The 21541-nt window shown below is 39.1% G+C and overlaps 2 protein-coding genes across 2 annotated transcripts; one reads left to right on the top strand and one right to left on the bottom strand.

The window, feature by feature from the left end:
- The first annotated feature begins 4538 nt into the window (after positions 1 to 4538).
- LOC147306121 (N-fatty-acyl-amino acid synthase/hydrolase PM20D1.2-like) lies at positions 4539 to 16680 on the top strand. Its single transcript, XM_086278833.1, has 13 exons — positions 4539 to 4795; positions 4877 to 4963; positions 13070 to 13305; positions 13390 to 13476; positions 13572 to 13705; positions 13785 to 13904; positions 14045 to 14120; positions 14201 to 14262; positions 14356 to 14434; positions 14534 to 14605; positions 14683 to 14848; positions 14936 to 15035; positions 15257 to 16680. The coding sequence occupies exons 1-13, from the start codon at positions 4576 to 4578 to the stop codon at positions 15384 to 15386; spliced, it is 1569 nt and encodes a 522-aa protein (XP_086134959.1). The 5' UTR covers positions 4539 to 4575; the 3' UTR covers positions 15387 to 16680.
- On the bottom strand, positions 16135 to 21142 carry LOC147306120 (chitotriosidase-1-like). Its single transcript, XM_086278832.1, has 11 exons — positions 21026 to 21142; positions 20915 to 20941; positions 20624 to 20828; positions 20486 to 20542; positions 20225 to 20390; positions 20033 to 20157; positions 19830 to 19953; positions 18617 to 18799; positions 18377 to 18493; positions 18122 to 18254; positions 16135 to 16675 (listed from the first exon to the last, which is right to left on the bottom strand). Exons 1-11 carry the CDS (start codon positions 21048 to 21050, stop codon positions 16416 to 16418), a joined length of 1422 nt encoding a protein of 473 aa, XP_086134958.1. The 5' UTR covers positions 21051 to 21142; the 3' UTR covers positions 16135 to 16415.
- Positions 21143 to 21541: the final 399 nt, after the last annotated feature.

Below are 21541 nucleotides of genomic sequence, written 5' to 3'. Positions count from 1 at the left end.
TATATTTTAAGTTGTAAAAAATAAGTAATGAGCTTTTTCTAAAACCAGTCATATAACAAATGTCAAAGTCATTTTGGTCATCAAAACTAAGTGCTTTTCAACTTTTCATTCAAAAGCTTTGATTTTGTTTTATTGATGAGCCAACAGAATGTACTCTGTTGTAGTTTTTCTTATTCTGTTCAACTAAAATATTTGTTCTGACTTAAAAGTCAACCCAAAGTGAAACCCAAAGTCACTCCTTTGTGTTTCACATATCTTATTAAAATTTCATTCATTTTTACAAAGGTATACACGTTTCCAGCAACCAAAACCAATTACTTTTTAATATTTTCTACACAGAAACGGTGGGTCTTGCTTCATAGTTAGCATCCTCAAATGAATAATCTAATTATAATAATTATAATTAATAATATTTTATTTCATATGTTGCCAAACCTGGATTAGGTCACACAAGGGTTAGACTCCGAAGGCCAAACCTCAAAACAATAAAATTCAGATGAAGGACATGAATTTGTGCTTAAATGATCAAAACAAATGTCCAAATGTGGCATAACATTATACTGACCCATAAAAACAAGCTGAAACCCCGTCTGACTGACTGATTCCGTCACTAGCAAATTTCATTTGTGTCTCCTTTTATACAGCCTTTTTTCCTAAATACAGTGCTGTCCAAAAGTTTTAGGCAGGTGAGAAAAAAAATGCTGTAAACAAAGAATGCTTTCACAAATATAAATGATTGTTTATTGGCCCCAAATGTATTCTGCAGCAGGACAACAACCCCAAATATACAGCCAAAGTCATTAAGAACTATCTTCAGCATGAAGAAGAGCAAGAAGTACTGGATGTGATGGTTTGGCCCCCACAGAGCCCTGATCTCAACATCATCAATGTGTCTGGGATTACATGAAGAGACAGAAGGATGTGAGGAAACCTATATCCGCAGAAGATCTGTGGTTAGTTCTCGAAGCTGTTTGGAACAACCTACCAGCTGAGTTCCTTTAAAAACTGTGTGCATGTGTACCTAGAAGAATTGATGCTGCTTTGAAGGCAAAGGGGGGTCAATCCAAATCTTGATTTGATTTAGATTTCTCTTTTGTTCATTCACTGCATTTTGTTGATTGATGAAAATAAATGATTAACACTTCCATTTTTGAAAGCATTCTTTGTTTACAACATTTTTTCTCTCACCTGCCTTAAACTGTTGCACAGAACTGTACTTTGTGATGGAAAATGATGTATTACAAAGATGTTTCTGGATGTTATAAATGTGCACATTCTTTTTAGAATCAGATCCGTTATAATTGTAATGCCAGTTGGATTAGATGTTGCGTAATGTTCATAAATAATGTAAGTAAATACAATGTGGAGATCACAAGAATGAATTTAAACTGCAAGTATAAATTCTACACTATCAGACTCCCATCTCTGCAGGACCTGTACACCTCCAGGACACTGGGGCGTGCACTCTGATCACAGCTGACCCTTCACACCCTGGACACAGTCTGTTTGACCTGCTCCCCTCAGGCAGGAGGCTCCGGTCCATTCGCACCAGAACCTCTCGCCATAAGAACAGTTTCTTCCCCTCTGCTGTTGGACACATGAACAATAACCGTATGACTGTTCCCACCACTAACACATGACCCTACGCTGTGTTCACTGCATCATTCCATGTTTGGCACTGATCACCACCTGCACTCATGTATATATCTATCTACTTAGCACTTTTAATTCTTATTCTTATTTTTATTTTCATGTCTATTTAATCAGAATCATCAGAATCAGAATCAGAATACTTTATTGATCCCTGGGGGAAATTATTTTTTGTTACAGTGCTCCATTTTAAACCAACATTAAGACAAGACAGACAATACACTAACTAAGAATAGTACAATATATACATATATATACATACATACATACATAAGTCACTCATAAATAAATATTTGGAAAAGAAACATGTGTAGTTGTAGCAGCAAACAGTGTGTTAAGTGGATGCGTTGTACAGGGAGATGGCCACAGGCAGGAATGATTTCCTGTGTCGTTCAGTGGTGCTTTTCGGTAATCTCAGTCTCTCACTGAACGTGCTCCTGTGACTGACCAGCATGTCATGGAGTGGGTGGGAGGTGTTATCCAACATTGTCTTTATCTTGGACAGCATCCGCCTCTCTGACACCACCTTGAGGGAGTCCAGCTCCATCCCCACAACATTGCTGGCCTTACGGATCAGTTTATTAAGTCTGTTGGCATCTGCGACCCTCAGCCTGCTCCCCCAGCATGCAACAGCATAGAGGATCGCACTGGCCACAACAGACTCATAGAAAATCCTCAGCATTTTCTGGCAGATGTTAAGCGTAATTTATGACAGTATGTTTGCACTGAAGCACTGCAGCAATTTCCTAATGTTGTAAACCTGCTCAACATTTGGCAATAAAACCCTTTCTGATTCTGATTCAACTTCTGTAGCACAGAAGTTGTCAGTAATTGTAGTAGTGATTGATGGTCTGGGATGAGGCAAAATGTGATCCTTATTTGTTGATGTCTCCTGATTCAGGTTTGTGTGAGCAGTTGGAAGTGGAGGAAGATCTGTAGAAACAATAATATTACTAATAATAATAGTAATAATCATTATTATTAGTTAAACAGAATGTGGTTTTCTATGTGATTATTTTGCCATTGTGGTCTTGTCACTATAGAAGTGATGCTGGACTAATTTTAAAATTGTCCATTTTCTTAAACCTAATTGTAATATTGCCTTTTCAAAGAATTTGTCACGTACTTACATGCATTTTTTTAAATGTTAAAAATGTATTTTTTTTATTTTTTATTTTTTTTGCCTGTCCCGTTTGGCTCTTTTGCCATCAGAATTGTTGTCTAAAGGCAAAGAAAGATGCCCAACGGATTTACTTTACCAAATTGACCATCCCAGCCTTGCCGTAATGGTCCATTTGACTCACCTTTTATTGTTTATTTTATTTTCACTTGCTGAATACGGGACAGACTTGACTGGGGGAAAGAAGGGGAGAAAGAAAGAGGGAAAGAGAAACAGCTGAGAAGAGGGACGGGGGAGAAGGGCAAAAGACAAAAACCAACAGAATGAGCAGAAAAAGAAAAAAAAGAAGAAAAAAAGAAAAAAAATGCATATATCGATCACCTGGGTCACCTGCTGAGAAAGAAAAAAGAAAACAAGCAGAAGAGAACAAGAGTAATAGAATAAACAACATCACAATGATATATGGGAATATGACAGTAAATACTAAATATTAAACATTATTGTGCAGCACATAAGATCAACAGAACACAGTGTGCTTTGAGGTAGGAGCCAAAAAGGGTGTAGTTTGTGGGTGTGATCACCCGTGTGTACACCTGTGAGCATGGACGCGTTTGTTTTTTTGTTTTTTAAAAGGTTCCTTCATGTAATGATCTGCTAGAGGGTGTAGGGGGGCCACAGCCCCGTCCTCCAGGGCATGAAGCAGGTATGGAGGAGATCAAAACTCCAGACATCTAGAGGCCCGCAGAACACAAGAGACCAAGGAAGACCAACAGAGGGGCAGCCGCGCCACTGTCCCAGAAAGAGCTGAGGAGAGTCCCAGATGAGGGCTCACTCAGCAGCCGCGGAGCAGAAGCCAGGGGGAGTTGCAGTGACGCGCCCGTGAGCTCCGCCGGCAGCCAGCCGTGCCTGAGTGACCGAGCCCCAGGCCGAGAGGCCGGGGGCACCCCACCTCCGAGGGGGCCCGAGCGAGCCCCAGGCTCCAGGCCCCGATAAGCGGCCGCCAAGGAGTGAGCCGGTGTGTACCTGGACGCCCATCCCCGGACACAAAGAACCACCAACGCACCGATGTCTGAGGGAGTCCGCCACTGGCAGGGGAAGTGGTGGTAGGGGGAGATAGGCCTCCATACCTTGGAGGGCCTAAGATGTCCCCAGAGAGGTGGCGCCTGACACCCAACCTGACATATAGACACAGAAATACAGGCACACACATATACAAACATCCATTCCCACCCTCATGCTCTCATATACACTTACTCCACACTCAACCAACGTGGAGACAGACATAAAGAGACGCTGTACACACGATCACACTCCCCAAGCGTACTCTAAGCCCCGGGTCTAGGTACCCTTGCCCCTGGAGGGGGGGAACTGCACCCAGACCCAGGTGGTGTTACCCTTTTCCCTGCGGTGGGGGGAGGCAGACCGCCCCGACTCCGCAGCAGCAGGGAGGCCCCACACTCCAGACCGCAGTCGGACAGCCAACTCCTCCTCCTAGCCCCCCCCCCCCCCGCTCCAGCAGGTCGCAGAGAAAAATGTATTTCAATAAAGTGTTTGCTTTGTATTTTGGCAATTATTTTACTACTAAAAACCTGCACGTCGTGAGGGAGATTGAACACAAGCTTTGTATATTCTTTCTCCACCCGAATGGTGATGGTGATTTAACTAAAACTGAAATAAGCTCTTAAAAAACTGCTCTCTACATAATGTAGGCGTGACTGTCCTTGTCTGCCTGCAGGTGGCTCTAATGCAAATTCAGCCTGCAGTCACAGTCGACGAGTTCTGCTGTAAACACAACAACCATTACAATGACTGAGTCGGGTTCAAAGTTAAGAATATTTAAGTTTTTAAAGATAATTATTAGCAGCTTGCTTATTACAGTCCTGCTGTTATTTACAATAGCGGCTATCAGGACTCTTTCACTGGACGTTAACGCCGGACTTCAACTCGCACACTGGGAAAAGACGAATAACAAATCGCTCGTCATTGACCACCATCAGAGAGAGGAGCTCCTAGCAAATTTTAAAGGTATTCGGAGTCGTGTTGTAGTGGATGTAGATGGAGGCAGAGACACTTCTGTTTGGTAACAATTTGTCTCCATTTGTCCAGAGGCAATCCGCATCCCCACCGTGTCATTCTCAAATACAGAAAGCAACACCACTGCGCTGCATGAATTTGACAGATTCCTCCGAAAAGGTAAACCTGCCAGTAAAACGTGCTTAAAGTAACTTTCTTTTATATATAATGTGCTCAACGTGGAACTAGCTGATGGCTGTAACTCTAAACGTTAATGTAGTTTTTGTATGTCAAACTTGTATAGCGCTAATAAATGGATAAAGTTAATGTTTGCTGTGCAGATGTACTTTGTTCCGTACACCTTATTCAGAATTAACCTTTCCACGTCTTGCTGAGCCAAGGTATGTCGAAACGCTACACCGAGATGCACGTGGTTCAAAACCCTCAAGTCACATGACCCATGACCCTTTGTCGACCAAGAGCACCTGGCTGCAGCCACTGTGGAGTTAACAGTCTAAAAAAACTCTAAAATTAAGGAATTATTCACTAATGCTTTCCCCCATATAGATCAAATCCAAATTCCATTTCACAACCGTTCTCCTGCGATCAAAAGAAAGAAATCAGAGCAAATTACCTAAAACTTCCCATTCCCCAAAAGCTAAGGAGGTCCATTATGAAATACTCTCAGGCGTTTACCGTTCCAAAGAATTTCTCAGACATCGTTTTCCTATTGATAATAAGTCTTGTTCTTTCTGTAATGGGAATATTGATTCGACAGAACTTTTATTTTATGAATGTATATACTGTAAAGCCCCGTGGGACGATGTGCACTACTGGCTTTTCCCAAAGATTCCAAACTTACTTGAATTTTCTAAAAATGATATTATTTTTGAATCTCAAAGAAAAGAAAATAAACTTGAAAATGTCTTAAATGTGATAATTATTATGGGTTCATTCATAAATGTCGATTTCTGAAAACTAAGCCATTCTTTTTCACTTTTCACGAAGAACTCTGCCTCTTCTTCTCATCTGCAAAGTTTATGGACAAAAAACAAGCTGTGGATCTGCGACAATAGCGGACATCATTTTCAAACCCCCCCCTGTGGTCTTTCGCTACTCAAGTTAAACATGATACAAGTCAATTAGATCATTTAAAAATTTTATTGTTTTTTTTTTTTCAGTGTTTCATTTGTTCCTGAGCAAATCAGTTTGGCTCAGATTAAGCTTTATAACTGGACTGTTTTATTTAATACTGAAGTCTTACTTGTAGAGCTGTCAGTGTACTTTAAATTTCACCTGTTATACTGCCTGATGTAAAATATTCTGTTCTTTTTTTAAACAGCTGACTCTGAGTTAAATATAACATTAAAAATATTTAAATTCAAGAGGAAACGTTTTCACTGAGAGCAAAAGCAACATGTTAATGCGTGGAGATCCTGACGGCTGCTCCAAATGATCCGATTATATTTTAAATATTTGTTCAATTCTCTTCCAAACCCCAGCTGTCTATTGTAAGGGCCAGTGTCTATTAAAATAAATATAAAAGTGTTCTAACATCTCACCTCTTTCTTATTATTCAGGCATACATGTATACTATTTTTATTAATAGAGAGATTAAGCTTGTGTTTTCATACATGCAGTAATTGTGCTTAACTGCATGAAGCTCTTTAGACATTATGGAACAGATCATACATAAAAGCGAATTTTGCCAGAGTGCTTAAGATACTTTTTGAAAATTATCTTTAAAAAACAAAAAAAGAGAGAAGATCAAAAACATAATGTGTAATTTCCATTGTAAATATTAATCACAGTTAAATTAAGAGGGGATGGCAGTAAAAACTCCGGAACGGTGATGTCATCAAGTATGCTGCTGTTCCAATAGACTATGTGCACCTTAGCATATGCTACTTCCGGTGAGGAAACTCCTGTAGGGCACTTCGTTTCCGGTGTGATATTCGCATCTTATTTATGTTCGGGTTTTCCAAAAAAAGCCAAGCGGCGATTTACATTTTTCAAGGTGTCTTGGGCATTTACTGAATATATCTGTAGATGATGTTCATCGACTTATTATATTTTTCCCTCGCGCCTCAGAGCAAAAGAGAGAAGGGATTGAAATTTCTCAGTATTTGTATATAGAATTCCCTCGTTTATCGTGGGTGTTGTTCTAAAAATAACCAGCGATAGGTGAAATCTGCGAAGTAGCCAGCTTTATTTTTTACAATTTTTTTAAAATGTAAGGCTGTAAAACCCATCACTACACACTTTATACACTTTTCTCAGAAAGGCATGAACAGTTTCACACTTTTCTCTCTTGTTTAAACTCTCAAAGCTCAAACCTTCGTAAAAAAAAAAAAAAAAGTGATCGGGATGCAGAACACAATGTGCTTTAAAAAAAAAAAAGCATGCAAAATTGCACTAAAAGAATCCGCGAAACAGCGACGCTGCAAAAGGTGAACCGCGTTATAGCGAGGGACCACTGTAATTGTAAGTAATAAGTCACAACATACTCTTCGTAAATACTAATATATACAGACCCTTACCTGCAATCAATCATGTATTTTTTTTATATCCTGTGGCTTTTTTTCACGGTTTGTTGACATCCTGTGTAGGTGTGTACTGATATCGACATAACGGGGAAACATCTGGCTTTGACTATTGTTCACCTGTAGTTTGAATGCTGGACATTTGCCTGTTTAAATCATAAGAACTGTCACTATAGAGAGATGTGCTTCTGAATGTGGACAATGTGTCTTCTGCATGCAGTAATGTAGTTCTGCTTGGGTTGAGTGATGTAAACAAACAATCGATCTACGCTTTTCAAACATCAAAATTGATCATTTGATTTTTTTTATGACACAGCAATGGTGAGTGTTACCACCCTCTGCTCTTTGTAACTTAATGTAATCTTTCCGTTTTCGTATTTTGGACATGATTTTTGAGTTCACCTTTGCAGTAGCAATTGACTGCCAAATAAAGCTACCAGAAATGTACAACCCTACATCCGGTCTTAAAACAGGAAGTTAGCATTTTCTTGTGCGCAGGGTCTATTGTAAAATGATCGTGCTGCGTTCTTGCATTTTTGGGAAGTTCGGACTCCCGTGTGCGCCTAAGAAGTCTGGACTCACGTACTTTAGAATTGAGAAACGTCCTTTGTTTTTGTGTTGTGTCCCGTATTGCAATATGTTGGACGTGTTTCTACCTAGTGTGGAAGTCATGGGTTTCAGGTTACTGTTGAGGTCATGTGTTTCCAGTTACTGCAGAGCTCCACAGTGGCTGCAGTGAGACCCTTTGCTTTGTCAATATAAGACAGGCTACAGGCTATCTTGAAGGGCTGCAGTCCCTCAACAATATTCCACCTTGTAGAACATAATTAAATGTGGAAGAAGCGTTGATACAGATGGGCAAACCAAAATAAATAAAAATGTGGGACTGAAAAGCTAAGTGAGAAAAAGAAAAAGAACTTGAAAACAGATGCAGCAAAATGTGTCAACAGTAATACTAGTGTGGGGTGGCTGTAGCTCAGGTGGCAGAGCAGGTCAGCCACTAATCAGAAGGTTGATGGTTCGATCCCAGGCTGCATGCCAGATATCCTTGGGCAAGATACTAACCCCATGTTTGCCTACTGGTGGTGGTCAGAGGGCCCGGTGGCGCCAGTGTCTGGCAGCCTCGCCTCTGTCAGTGCTCCCCAGGGCACTGATAGAGCTTTACAGCACTGATAGAGCTTTACAGTACACTTTAGGGACTTACTTACTTAGTCCTTAGGGACTTGTTGCTTTTATACAAATGATTTTTTTTACAAATGCAGGCCATTTACTATAGCAGCAGCCAATCTAAAGTCCTTGCAGTCACAAGAGGCGGCTATTGCTAGAACAAGCCAAGAAAAGGGCAGCAAGAGTGGACCTCTTCCTGATGTACTCATGGATTGTTGTTGTTTCATCCTGGATAGTTGTTCTGACACACATTTGTCCGTGGCATCCTTCCTTCCACTTAGCTTAGCCTGAGGTTGCTGAACTTTGGGTGAAACCCTCCATGGCAAGGAACTTCCTTGTCTTGATGTCAGTAGCTTCTATTTCCTCCTTTGGCCAGCTGATTATCTCAGAATGGTATCTCACAATTGGCAGGACGTGTATAATAATGTATAGGGCTGATACTTTATTTATTTTTCTTCCCAGTCCAGGCCTGCCCAAAGGTGTTCTATTTGGTTGGAAGAAGGTCTTCCATCTTGGACTTGCTCATCCATGACTTTATGGGTCTTGCTTTGTGCACTGGTGTGCAGTCATGTTGAAACAGGAAAGGGCCATCTCCCTGTTGGGAGCACAAGTGTTCCTTTCACTTAAACTAGGGGACCGAGCCCAACTCCTGAAAATGCTCCAAACCATAATACCCCCTCCACCAAACTTTACTCTTGGTTTGTGTCAGTCAGACAAGGCAAGGCAAGGCAAATTTATTTGTATAGCACAATTCAACAACAAGGTGATTCAAAGTGCTTTACAGAGACATTAGAAACAAAAACAAATAAAAAGCATGATTTAAAATTGATTAAAACAAGCAAACAAACAAACTAACTAAACACACACATTTCACACCTGTTCGCGCGATCTGAACCCTTATCGTAAGGGGAGCTACCAGTCCTTCTGTGGACGAGCTACTTTCTATTTTAAATTCCCTGAATTTAAAATACTCTCTAGACCCAGTCTAGACCCAGTTGGGGAGCTACCCAGAGCTCTAATCCCACACCTGTTCGCGCGATCTGAACCCTTATCGTAAGGGGAGCTACCAGTCCTTCTGTGGACGAGCTACTTTCTATTTTAAATTCCCTGAATTTAAAATACTCTCTAGACCCAGTCTAGACCCAGTTGGGGAGCTACCCAGAGCTCTAATCCCACACTTGTTCGCGCGATCTGAACCCTTATCGTAAGGGGAGCTACCAGTCCTTCTGTGGACGAGCTACTTTCTATTTTAAATTCCCTGAATTTAAAATACTCTCTAGACCCAGTCTAGACCCAGCTGGGGAGCTACCCAGAGCTCTAAACCCACTTAACAAACAAACAAACAAACAAACAAACAAACAAACAAACAAACAAACAAAACAGTATATAAAATCAAAACAGATAAAATCAGAACAGTAGATAAAATCAGTTTTGAAATTTAAGCTTAACAAACAAACAAAACAGTATATAAAATCAAAACAGATAAAATCAGAAATAGATAAGATCAGTAGTTAGTGTAAGTTTTGAAATTTAAGCTTAAAAGTGTGGATTTGGTGCTTTATTCAAATGCAGCTGAGAATAGGTGAGTCTTCAACCTGGATTTAAATAAACTGAGTGTTTCAGCTGATCTGAGGCTTTCTGGGAGTTTGTTCCAGATATAAAGAGCATAAAAGCTGAATGCAGCTTCTCCATGTCTGGTTCTGACTCTGGGAACTGATAAAAGACCGGATCCAGATGACCTGAGGGATCTGGAAGGTTCATACTGGGTCAGGAGGTCACTGATGTATTTTGGTCCTAAACCATTCAGAGCTTTATAGGCCAGCATCAGAACTTTAAAGTCTATCCTCTGACGGACAGGCAGCCAGTGTAAAGATCTCAGAGCTGGACTGATGTGGTCCACTTTTTTGGTCTTAGTGAGGACTCGAGCAGCAGAGTTCTGAATGAGCTGTAGTTGTCTGACTGATTTTTTCAGGTAGACCTGTAAAGATGCTGTTACAGTAATCAAGCCTACTAAAGATGAATGCATGGACTAGTTTTTCCAGGTCCTGTTGAGACATCAGATCTTTTATCCTTGATATATTCTTGAGGTGATAGTAAGCTGACTTTGTTATTGTCTTAATGTGTTTTTCTAAGTTTAGGTCTGCATCCATCACTACACCCAAATTTCTCGCCTGGTTTGTGGTTTTTAGATGTATAGATTGAAGTTCTCTGGTGACCTGTAATCGTTTTTCTTTGGCGCCAAAGACTATTACTTCAGTTTTGTTTTTGTTTAGTTGGAGAAAATTGTGGCACAACCAGTCATTGATTTCCTCAATGCATTTACCAAGAGCCTGTACAGGGCCTCGGTCTCCTGGTGACATTGTGATATATATTTGTGTGTCATCTGCATAGCTGTGGTAGTTTATTTTGTTGTTCTTTATAATCTGGGTGAATAATCTGAGACAAGTACCATTCTCCTGGCAACTGTCAAAGCCAGATTCCGACACATCAAATTCCCCAGGGAGGATATGAAAAGTGGCAGGTTAGTCTTCTTAGACTGTGAAATTTCCATCAGTAATGGGGAACATCTAAAAGCTGATGTGTACCGGAAACCTACACATATGGATCAGTATTTAATGTTTGACTCTCATCATCCACTGGAGCACAAACTGGGTGTCATCAGAACGCTACAACACAGAGCGAACACCATCCCCACAGATTCAGCAGCCAGGGAAGCAGAACAACATCACATCAAGAAGGCTCTGAGTAACCGTGGTTATCCCAGCTTGACTTTTGTCAAAGTTGGGAAGGCGCCTAAAGAAAGCACCAGCTGATCCAGGAGAGAAGGGCAAGCGCTGCCTAAACGAAAACCTGTAGTGATCCCGTACGTGTAAGGAGTACAGTTGAGACACATTTTTTCTAAACACCACGTCTCTGTGGCTTTAAACCCCAAAACACGCTGTGCCAAAAATTGGTCCACCCCAAGGATCGGGTCCCCCGACACAAACAGAGTAACATAGTGTACGCTGCCAGGAGTATTGCCAGCATTTATACATCAGGGAAACCAAACAACCTCTGGTGAAGCGGATGGCACAACACAGAAGAGCCACCTCTTCAGGCCAGGACTCTGCAGTCTATTTACACCTACTGGCCAGTGGACACTCTTTCAATGATGAGGATGTACACATCCTAGACAGGGAGGAACGCTGGTTTGAGTGCGGAGTCAAGGAAGCCATTTATGTGAAAAGGGAAAGACCATCTCTGAATCGCGGAGGGGGCTTAAGAGTACACCTTTCACCATCTTACAATGCTGTGACTGCAGCCATTCCCCAACTCTTTGTGAATGGTATTCATGGCCATTGATCAGTGGTCTTTGATCAGTGGTTGTTGATCAATGGTCATGAGAATTTGCATAATTATGATGAAGGTGACCTCCCAGCCGATTGTTCCTTCCGTGGGCTGGTTTCAGTCATTATGCAAATGTACAGTTTATAAGATTGGGGGAAACCTGCAGTCATCCATGTGACTTCTTCAGTGTCAGCTGAGTGACGAAACATTTCTCCCAATGAAAACGCTACGTCCAGATGAACAGACTCAACTTTTGGAGGCTCAGCGTCTGCTGTTCACATGACTGTGGAATATTTAGTAGCAAGGACATTTCACGACTGAGCTTGCACTGGAATTCACTGAGGTCTTGAGATCAACTCATTCTTTCACAAATCTTTGTAGAAGAAATCTGCATGTCTAGGTGCTTGATTGATTCCATAGCCACAGGTGCATAAAACCTGTGGCCATGGAATTGATTGGAAGACCTGAATTTAATGATTTGGATGGTTGATTTTTTTTACTTTTGGCAATATAGTGTATTTTGATGCCAAGTCATGTAAGGAAAAGAAGCTGACTCTGCCCCAAAACAATTAAAAAACTAATATTTTCAAATAAAAGTCCTTACTTATAAGAATTGCAGATGTTGCTGCTTGGTCTTCACTTGTTTAAGTGGAAAAATCCCAGATTTTTCTGTGTGGGAAAATGCTAGTAAATCACAAGTTTCTGAAATACGCAGACCAACCCATCGGAAACCAATAACAAATCTGGGTTCAAAGTCACATTTATTTCCCCCATTTTAATGCTCACTTTGAACTTTAGGAGGCCATCTTGACCATGTCTAGATACCTGAATGCACTGACTCGGTTGCATGTGATTAGCTGATTAGATATTTGTTTTAATGACTAGCTAAACAGGTGCACCTAGTAAAGTAACCAGTGATTGCATTTGTAAAGCATTTGCTGCAATTTTCATAGCCTCCTCTATCAGTTGTTTTATCTCACTTGTGAAATGAAACTTTCTATAGTTCAATTTTAGCAGATGACAGCTTGCGACAGTTTCTAAAATGTGCAATAGTGATTTTATTTACCATAGATCACCACTTGCTTGAAGCTGGAACAAGTAGATGCTTTTTGTAGTTGAATTTTTACTATAAATAAATCAATAAGTCATAATCATGAAAAAGTTATCATAAATAAGTCATGAAAGATAGGATGAATTTAAGATAACAATTGCTCTTTCAGCTTGTTTTTAAGTTTTTTGTTTTTGTCAGCCTTCCCTACAGTTTTCTCTTCTAGCTTGGTTCATCATGAATTGGTGGCAAACTACAGCCACTTGTTTTGGGTGAAAGGATCACAGCCTGAACTGGTGCCATACATGCTGCTGGCCCACATTGATGTAGTACCTGCTTCAGAGTCAGATGGTTGGGAAGCACCACCATTTTCTGCAAAGGAGATCGATGGCTTCATCTACGGCAGAGGAACCATAGATGACAAAAACAATCTAATGGTGTGAAAACATTACTTTTGTGTGAGCTTACTTTTAAACAGACTTGAGGTATATTTGGCTAAACAGCTGATTTATTTCTTCTAGGGAATACTTCAGGCGCTGGAGTACTTGCTGTTAAAGGGCTATGCTCCACGCAGGGGATTTTACATCGGTCTTGGTCATGATGAAGAAGTATGTTAACAGTTTCACTATGACATTACAAACTTAAGTGGGATTGGAAATATCACATTTTAATGGCTGTGCTCTTCAAAATCTCTTTTTTTAAGATCAGTGGTCTCAATGGAGCGATGAACATAGTGCGTATTTTGAAGCAACGTGGTGTCCAGCTGTTGTTTGTCATGGATGAGGGCCTGACTATACTTGATGGAATCATTCCTGCTATTGAAGGACCTGCTGCTCTGTAAGAACCTGCCTGAACATGTGTTGTGCACTTGTGTTGATCACATCTTATGTGTATGTGTACGATTTATGATTTGCAGAATCGGGTTAAGTGAAAAAGGCCAGGCCGTTATAAAGCTTAGTGTGTCTGTGGCCCCTGGTCACTCCTCGATGCCTCCCAGGGAAACTAGCATTGGGATCTTAGCCACAGCAGTCAAAAGGTGAGAGGAACATTGTTTTTTAAACTATAATGAGTTCTGTTTAGCTTCTCTGTTCATATGTTTCACTGCCTTCCATAATTTTACTACCCCATGTTTAAAAAGCTAGTATAAAAGATTTAACTGTGATCCTGTTTCCTCAGACTAGAGGACAACCCAATGCCGAGGTTATTTGGTTATGGTCCTGAAGGTGACACCTTTGAGCATCTGGCCCACAAGGTAGGGTAATCTAAATACTTCTTTACTAGTAGTATACTCATGTACTCATTCTTTACCAACTACTAATTCTTTGCCTTCAGTTCAGTTTACCACTAAAGTTCATAATGTCGAATTTGTGGCTCTTCTCTCCGCTCCTTAGCAGGTAATAACTGCTAAATATCATTTAAATATAAATTCAAATGTCATGTTTTCTTGTGATTGGTTCCAGTGAAATAGACCAGTTTTTATGTTTCAGGATACTTGAAAGAAAACCAGTATCTAATGCATTTGTAAGGACTACCACAGCAGTCACCTTTTTTAATGCAGGAGTAAAGGTGCAGTGATTATTTTAAATTGAATGTAATTCACAAGAAGTAAGATTTTAAGCCTGTTACTTTTCTTTGTAAAAATTCAATATCTCCCTCCCTCTGCAGATAAATGTTATTCCTTCCCTTGCTGAAGCTTATGTAAATCTACGAATTCACTCAGCGCAGTCGGTACAAGAGGTAGAGTCCTTTTTGAGAATGAATGCCTTACTATGTACACTTTGACATGAATATGAGATGTGTGCTGTCTTTTTTAGGTACTGGACATCATCAAGGATACGGTGGGCGACCAGCGAGTGAAGGTAGAACTTGTTAATGGATTTGACCCTCTACCCATCAGCGGTGCTGATGACAAGGTCTTTGGCTTCCAAATTATTAAGAAAACGGTGCTGGACTTGTTTCCAACAGTTACAGTTGCTCCAGGTAGGGTTCATACAGATTTGTATGGAAGCATTTTAAAGCATCTTTCGGGACATTATAAGTAATTTAATATCATATTTAAATGTGCAGCTATCTGTATTGGAAACACAGACAGTCGACACTTCGTCGACCTGACCAAAAATATTTATCGGTTTTCCCCGGCTTGGTTTAAGCCAGGTGACTTTGAGAGGTGAGAATTCAGCAGTTTTTAATACTGTCAAAATATATTTTCACCAAAAATGTCTGCAGACCTCAATTTAAAATTGAACAAATACAGTAAGAAGAATTCCACGTGCAGTGATTATTTCTCAACTCTAGAAACAGATCATGCAGCATGAATAGAAGAGGGGAATATATAAAATACTTTCTTGTTCCAAGTACCATGAATCCTTTTTTTCCTTTGTTTCTCAGATTCCATGGCATCAATGAAAGGATTTCCACTAAGAACTACGAGGAGATGATTGTTTTTTACTTCAATTTGATCCAGAACTGTGACATTAGGAAGCTCCCTGAGCCCCACAGCTCTGTCCATGAACTCTAAGCAATTGACAACATTGGTGATAAGATAAACACATGAATAGCATACAAAATGCATTGATATTGCACTAAATAACTTTTGCATTATAGAATCAGAAACTACAATTTTGCTCATTTCAAAGTGGGATGTACTTTTATCTTTTATGTGGACTACTGACTCTTTTCAGTGATATGTGAGTAGATAGAGCACTGACCTTTCTGCAGTAAAATCACTGTGAATTGGCTATCTAGAATTTTGCATTCAAGATTAAGTTTTGGTGCTCTATGCAGACTGATGTACTATTTTTTTCTGAACTCTATGGTGGTATGATATGATTCAATTAACCAATTATTATATATGTCTTATTGTGGGACACTGATAGTAGTGCAGTCATAAAGATACATGTTTTTTTGATTTGGACCGCTCATAATGAATGGTACAAATGACAGCACTACCTACAGGGATGCTTAACTTGAATCAAACACTGGACTACATGTTCAAAGAATGCTGTTTTACTGGCTGACTCATTAAAATGATTCCAGATTTGTAAATGTGATTGAATCTGTTCACAATTTTAGATAGGCTTTCTTAACACAACAGTATGAGCAATTTGACAGTTTTTAATAACCGCTCAGGTATTAAAAGGCTGATCGGGTGTTGTCAACCCAAGCCTTGTGTCACCTAGGATTTTCAGCAGCAACTTCACCTACTTCCAAGGTGCATGAAGAGGACAAGGAACTAACAACGTAGGAACTCCAGCAACACTTAAAAGTAAAGTGGAACAACTTTATTAACTGACCAACGTTCATCCTCAGATGAATAATGTAATGTAATTATAATCATATTTTATTTCATACGTTGCAAAACCTGGACTGGTTCACATAAGGATTAGACTCTGAAAGCCAAACCTCAAAAGAAAAAAATTCAGATGAAGATCATGCATTTATGTTTAAAATGATCAAAACTGACCAAATGTGACATGACATTATAGTGACCCAAATGGTAATAAAAACAAGCTGAAAACCAAAACTCAGAACAAATAGTCCAGAGTCTCTACGGCCTGTCACAGCACTTACAACTGTCTCGAAAGACTAAATTAGCTGGGCAGTTTTGGATCCACGTGATGCCATTGGCACAGCTGTAAAAAGAACCTGGAGCGTCAGGTTTGGCATAGAGCCCACCAATTTTTGTAGCACAGAAGTTGTCAGTGGTTGTAGTAGTGATTGATGGTCTGGGATGAGGCAAAATGTGATCCTTATTTGTTGATGTCTCCTGATTCAGGTTTGTGTGAGCAGTTGGAAGTGGAGGAAGATCTGTAGAAACAATAGCTATAAAGTTATACTACTACTACTACTAACAACAATAATAATAATAATACTTATTATTATCATCATAAATTATTATTATTACTTATCAGTAAGTGAAATTAAATTAAAGAAGTTAACTTTTAGTTAATATAATATAAAAAAATATCCTACATAAAACCACGGCTATATTAGGGTGCGCAAATTAATAGTCAGTTAATAAATTAAACATTTGCTAGTGTGCATGTTAGTAGCATACAAGCTCTTTATTAGTCAAAGTTGTTAATAATGCCAACAATAAAATTCTTCGCAAAACCTTTTTTTTTTTTAACAATTAGGCCAATAATTTTCCTAAATTACGAAATTTTCCTAAAACATTTGTAATTACTGCTTGCTAATTAGTAAGCAAGGTGTTGTACATGGATGTAGGGGCCTATAGTCAATACTCTTTGATAGCCCTAATAACTGCAGTTGTTTCTTATGAACTGCAAATGTTAATAATGTTCAGATAACCTCCTATTAAATGATGGTCTCTTAAAATGTGCTTCCATTTGCTCCTTGTTCTAAAGTGAGGTGTAAGTCACCAGAAATTTGACACTTGGCGCACATGGGCTCCGTACGAGTTCTTCCTCTTTACACTTCCCTGTTGCAATTTATATGTCCTTTTCTCAGGTGTTTCAATAAACCTTAATCAAATTTGGAGTTATACACACATTTTATTTGAATATTTTTTAATGGACAACTTAAGACATTTTAAAATGGTATTAAAATATTTTTACATGTTTTTTCCTTATCTTTATTTTTATTTTTTAAATGTTTAGAACAGATCTCCTCCTTAAACTTTCTGTTTATTTCAGCTGACCAGCTTTCGGTTTGCAAAAGGCCAGAAAGCTATTCAACAGTGTCTCTCTGTTTCATATTATATAGATCCTGTCTGGGTTAATAAGTGTCAGTGTAATAGTAGCTTTCGAGCATTTGCTGTGAGTGAAAATTCAAATCCTGAGTTCAAAGATTTAACCAGTATTCATCTGGATACATTGAACACTTGTTTTGTGTTTTATTTAATAAAAATAGATCATCCTCAAGTGCTTTTATGACAAATTGACCAGTCTTTTATTGCTAAAGAGCAAATAATGTTAGGATTGTCACTGATGTGCTGAAGCCTTCTTACGTATTTCATTTAACAAACATTAGGAAGCTATGATAGAATACAGATATCCCAAATAAGGCATTAACAGCCTTTATATTGACTAATTGGAAAATATGCATACTAATAAGTAACTGGCTAGCTGTCCAAAAGTTGATTCTGTTCATCTGGACGTAGCGTTTTGTGGGAGAAACGTTTCGTCACTCATCCAAGTGACTTCTTCAGTTTCAGCAGACTGCAGGTTTCCCCAAATCCAAAACTGGCTAGCTCAAAACAAACATAAAATGCTAATGTAGGAATTTTATTACCTGGAAACAAAAGAGAGCGAAGAGAACCGATGAGGGGGTATTGTCCCTGTCCACAGAACTGTCCATTAAAGTCGTCTAGATCCAGAGCCCAGACAAAGGCTCCTCCAAAAGTGTTGTTTTTTAGGTAACGGACCTGAAGCAGTAACAATCGAAACAACTTAATAACAGTATGCACATTTTAATGTGATATGTTGTTTTAGTACTAATGTTATCTGGCAAAGAAAAACTGAGCAACATCCAGATGCACATGTCTACCTTAGTCATAAAACTTTCTTTATTGTCATATCCAACCCACTCGTTTTGTTTGGTGGCATATGGGACTTTCTGGTCCTCAATCAAGTGGACACTGGCCCCTTGAAGAAAGGTGCAAATCTGAAAACAGATAAAAAATGCATTCTGTGTGGTAACTTGACATATTAACATTGATCTGCTACTAAGACATAGAAACTGACTTAAAATGAACATATTAATATGAGAGTGGGGATTTCTTTTTACCTCATAATAAGACCAAATGCCGGGCTCCCTTGTAAATGTGCCAGCAGCAGCAGGGCTGCTGGCAGGGGCTCCAACTTGACTGGATTGAGTAGAAAGACGAAACGTGCGTCCGTATGTAGCAAAGCCCATATTTAACTTTTGTACAGGTGTTCCCTTTTCTGCCCAGTACCTCATAGCAAAATCCTAAAATGTAAACATATGTAAGTTATATTGTCATTAATACTAGTATTATCAGGTTCAGTGACTCATTGACTTTATAAATAATTTGTGATTTAAATTCTCAAGTGTTAGAATTAGAGAAGGGTGTAAAAATGGTGACAATCAATGTCAATCCATCGACAGTTGGTTGAGAACTGTGTGGAAAAGTGGAGCGTGGCTGGGAGCAATTGCAGTCTAAAACAAAGCACTCAGAGAGCACAACTGTCCCTGAAGGGCAAGGGCTATACTAAAAGTTTGGTGTTTTATGTTTCACTGGTATTGTTATCCCCAATAATGATATCTGCATTGTTTTCATAGTCATTTCTGCACTATATTAATATTTTTGTGTCATTGTGAAGTCATATAATGTTATATCAAAATTTTTTCTAAAGAGCTCAGAAAAAGAAAGCGCTTATGTTCCCCTTTGACAAATATATTGCTTCAAAATTTGGAGATGATTTGATCAAAATGAAAGCTTTTTCCTAATACATACTAAAAGGGTGTATTTTTCATCTTTATTCATATGATTGGATCAGAATTAGCTGAAATCTTTGTGATTTACATGCAAATCTACATGCTTGAGATTTGAACATTTTTAACATATTTTCAGTCATTGTGTAATTTTGAGAAATATTATAGTGTCATAGTGATGTTGTAGTGTCTTGTGCAGCTCTCTCCATACCCTTTTATATGATATATAACTCAATATGGTTGTTTGAATTTATTTCATAAAGGCCAAAGGTTTGGCCAACCTAGGTACACATGCTCCCCAAGACCTAGTATATTGTTGTGAAGTCTGAACATGACCCATAAAAAAATTGTGTATGTAAAGTTTTTACTAGTTTTCACATTGACCTGATTTTCATGAAAATTAAATGACCTTAGATCAGCTTGTTGGTATCTATCATTTCATAAAATTTGAAACACTAGACCGCTAACAAACAGACAAAGAAACAAACGGAATGGATTACATAATCCCTCTTTTTCAGGGAGAAAAATGAACCCATCTACTCACAGTATTTAAGTAAACGTGGTCCCCAATATCTTGGGATCCTTTGTATAAGGGGCTGTTATGTCCTGTGACACTCTCCCAGGTACCATGAAAGTCATATGTCATCACATTAATAAAATCGACATACCTGATAAAGTGCATGAGAGGTCAAGGTCAGCAAAACAGGTTTTGCAGGGCATGCAATGTGATATTACTAATAAGCTTACTTTGACATCTCTGAGACTTCATAACCGGCATCAATGGTTCCTTTACCAGCAGACACAGCGGCAGAAATCATTAACCTGGGCTGTCCTGTTGATGTTCCCTCTGCCTCAAAGGCCTGTAGTAGCTCCTATAAACCACAGAAAAGAAAGGTAACTTCGTGGTTCATGCCAATCATCAGTAACTCCAAATCTGACCTTGCATAACACTGTGAATCTCTGCTTGTCTTCCAGAGGGCTTCCTCTTGCTGCAGGGTATTCCCAGTCTAGGTCTAGTCCATCAAAACCAAATTTTCTCAGTAGTTTGATAGAAGATTGTATAAATGTATTTCTTTTGGCTTGTGTTGACACCATAGTAGTGAACCTATGAAACCGATTGGCAAAAGAAAGGCACAATTAAAAAGATCTGTATAAAGAGAAAATTTATGATTCATTATTGTTTTATGCTTAGTGTCACACTTTTGCGTTCCGAAGTTCCAGCCTCCAACTGCCAGCAGGGTTTTAAGATTTGGATTCCTGTGGGAATGTAAAGATACAGCAGCAAAGATTATTTTTTCTCAACATTTTGTAAGTGATATGAGGAGAAAATAGACTAACCTTTGTTTGAGTCCATTAAAGGATCTATAGAGTTCCTCATCATTCCATTCTATGGTCACTAATTCATTTGCCTCATTAATACCAGAAAAGGCATAGATTAGGTGCGTACAAAGGTTTGGATCAATATTTGAAGGCATAAACCTCCCATTGCCAGGTCTGTATTGGGACCAGTTTGTGAAGTAACACACAAGTCTGGAGGATGAGACTGAATATGAAAGAACATTTTTCAATCTCTTTAAAACATTATATGACTGTCCAATATAAAAGGGTTGGTACAATTTATGAACTCACCCAGACTGCCAAAGGCGAGACAGAGACCTTAACAGTTGCATTTTTTTGTTACATACAAATAGTTAAATATAAAATTTGCATTTGCAAAATCTGTATTTCAATTTCCCTTACCTGAGATCACAATTAGGATGCGCATGATAGCTGAGGTCAGACTGGTAATGTAATAAAACAGTGCAGTAAAGAAAAAAAAAAGAAGCAGAATCTATGATAATCATTAACTCAAAGTAAACCAAATGTCCTAAATTTAAGGACATTCTGGTATTGCTTCATAAGTCAAATAGTAACTGATTCATGAACTCACTCACACACACACACACACACACACACACACACACACACACACACACACACACACACACACACACACACATTGTTTTGAAAGCCTCCACAACGTTTGCAGAAAACCTAAGATTGCTCATCACATAGCTTGCAAACACCTGGACCTGAAAGTTAAAATTACGCGGATATACAAAAAACAGCTGTCTTACTATTTTACATATGTTCCCCGCCTGTCTGCTTGTCTGTGAACTACTCCTACACCGTTAGGAGCTGAGGAACCAAAACCGTCACATGGGTACATCTTAGGCCCCTGAAGGATCTTACCTGATAATATGACGTCATCGTGTT

This window comes from Aulonocara sp. 'chitande type north' Nkhata Bay, linkage group LG20 (genome assembly GCF_057382095.1).
Source record: "Aulonocara sp. 'chitande type north' Nkhata Bay isolate Kocher_YH1m ecotype deep benthic linkage group LG20, A_spYH_male_GT1.1, whole genome shotgun sequence".
Taxonomy (NCBI): Eukaryota; Metazoa; Chordata; class Actinopteri; order Cichliformes; family Cichlidae; genus Aulonocara; species Aulonocara sp. 'chitande type north' Nkhata Bay.
The sequence above is the reverse complement of the archived record's forward strand: the minus strand, read 5'-3'. Positions and strand labels throughout refer to the sequence as shown.

Bases quoted from the DNA above. Each gene is read 5' to 3' on its own strand.
- LOC147306121 (XM_086278833.1), top strand. From the start codon at position 4,576: ATGACTGAGTCGGGTTCAAAGTTAAGAATATTTAAGTTTTTAAAGATA. The intron at 4,796-4,876 runs GTATTCGGAGTC...CCATTTGTCCAG, and splicing joins GCTCCTAGCAAATTTTAAAG to AGGCAATCCGCATCCCCACC. The intron at 15,036-15,256 runs GTGAGAATTCAG...TTTGTTTCTCAG, and splicing joins AAGCCAGGTGACTTTGAGAG to ATTCCATGGCATCAATGAAA.
- LOC147306120 (XM_086278832.1), bottom strand. From the start codon at position 21,050: ATGCGCATCCTAATTGTGATCTCAG. The intron at 20,158-20,224 runs GTCAGATTTGGA...TGTGGTTTATAG, and splicing joins GATTCACAGTGTTATGCAAG to GAGCTACTACAGGCCTTTGA. The intron at 16,676-18,121 runs GTAATAAAATTC...TTGTTTCTACAG, and splicing joins TCGCTCTCTTTTGTTTCCAG to ATCTTCCTCCACTTCCAACT.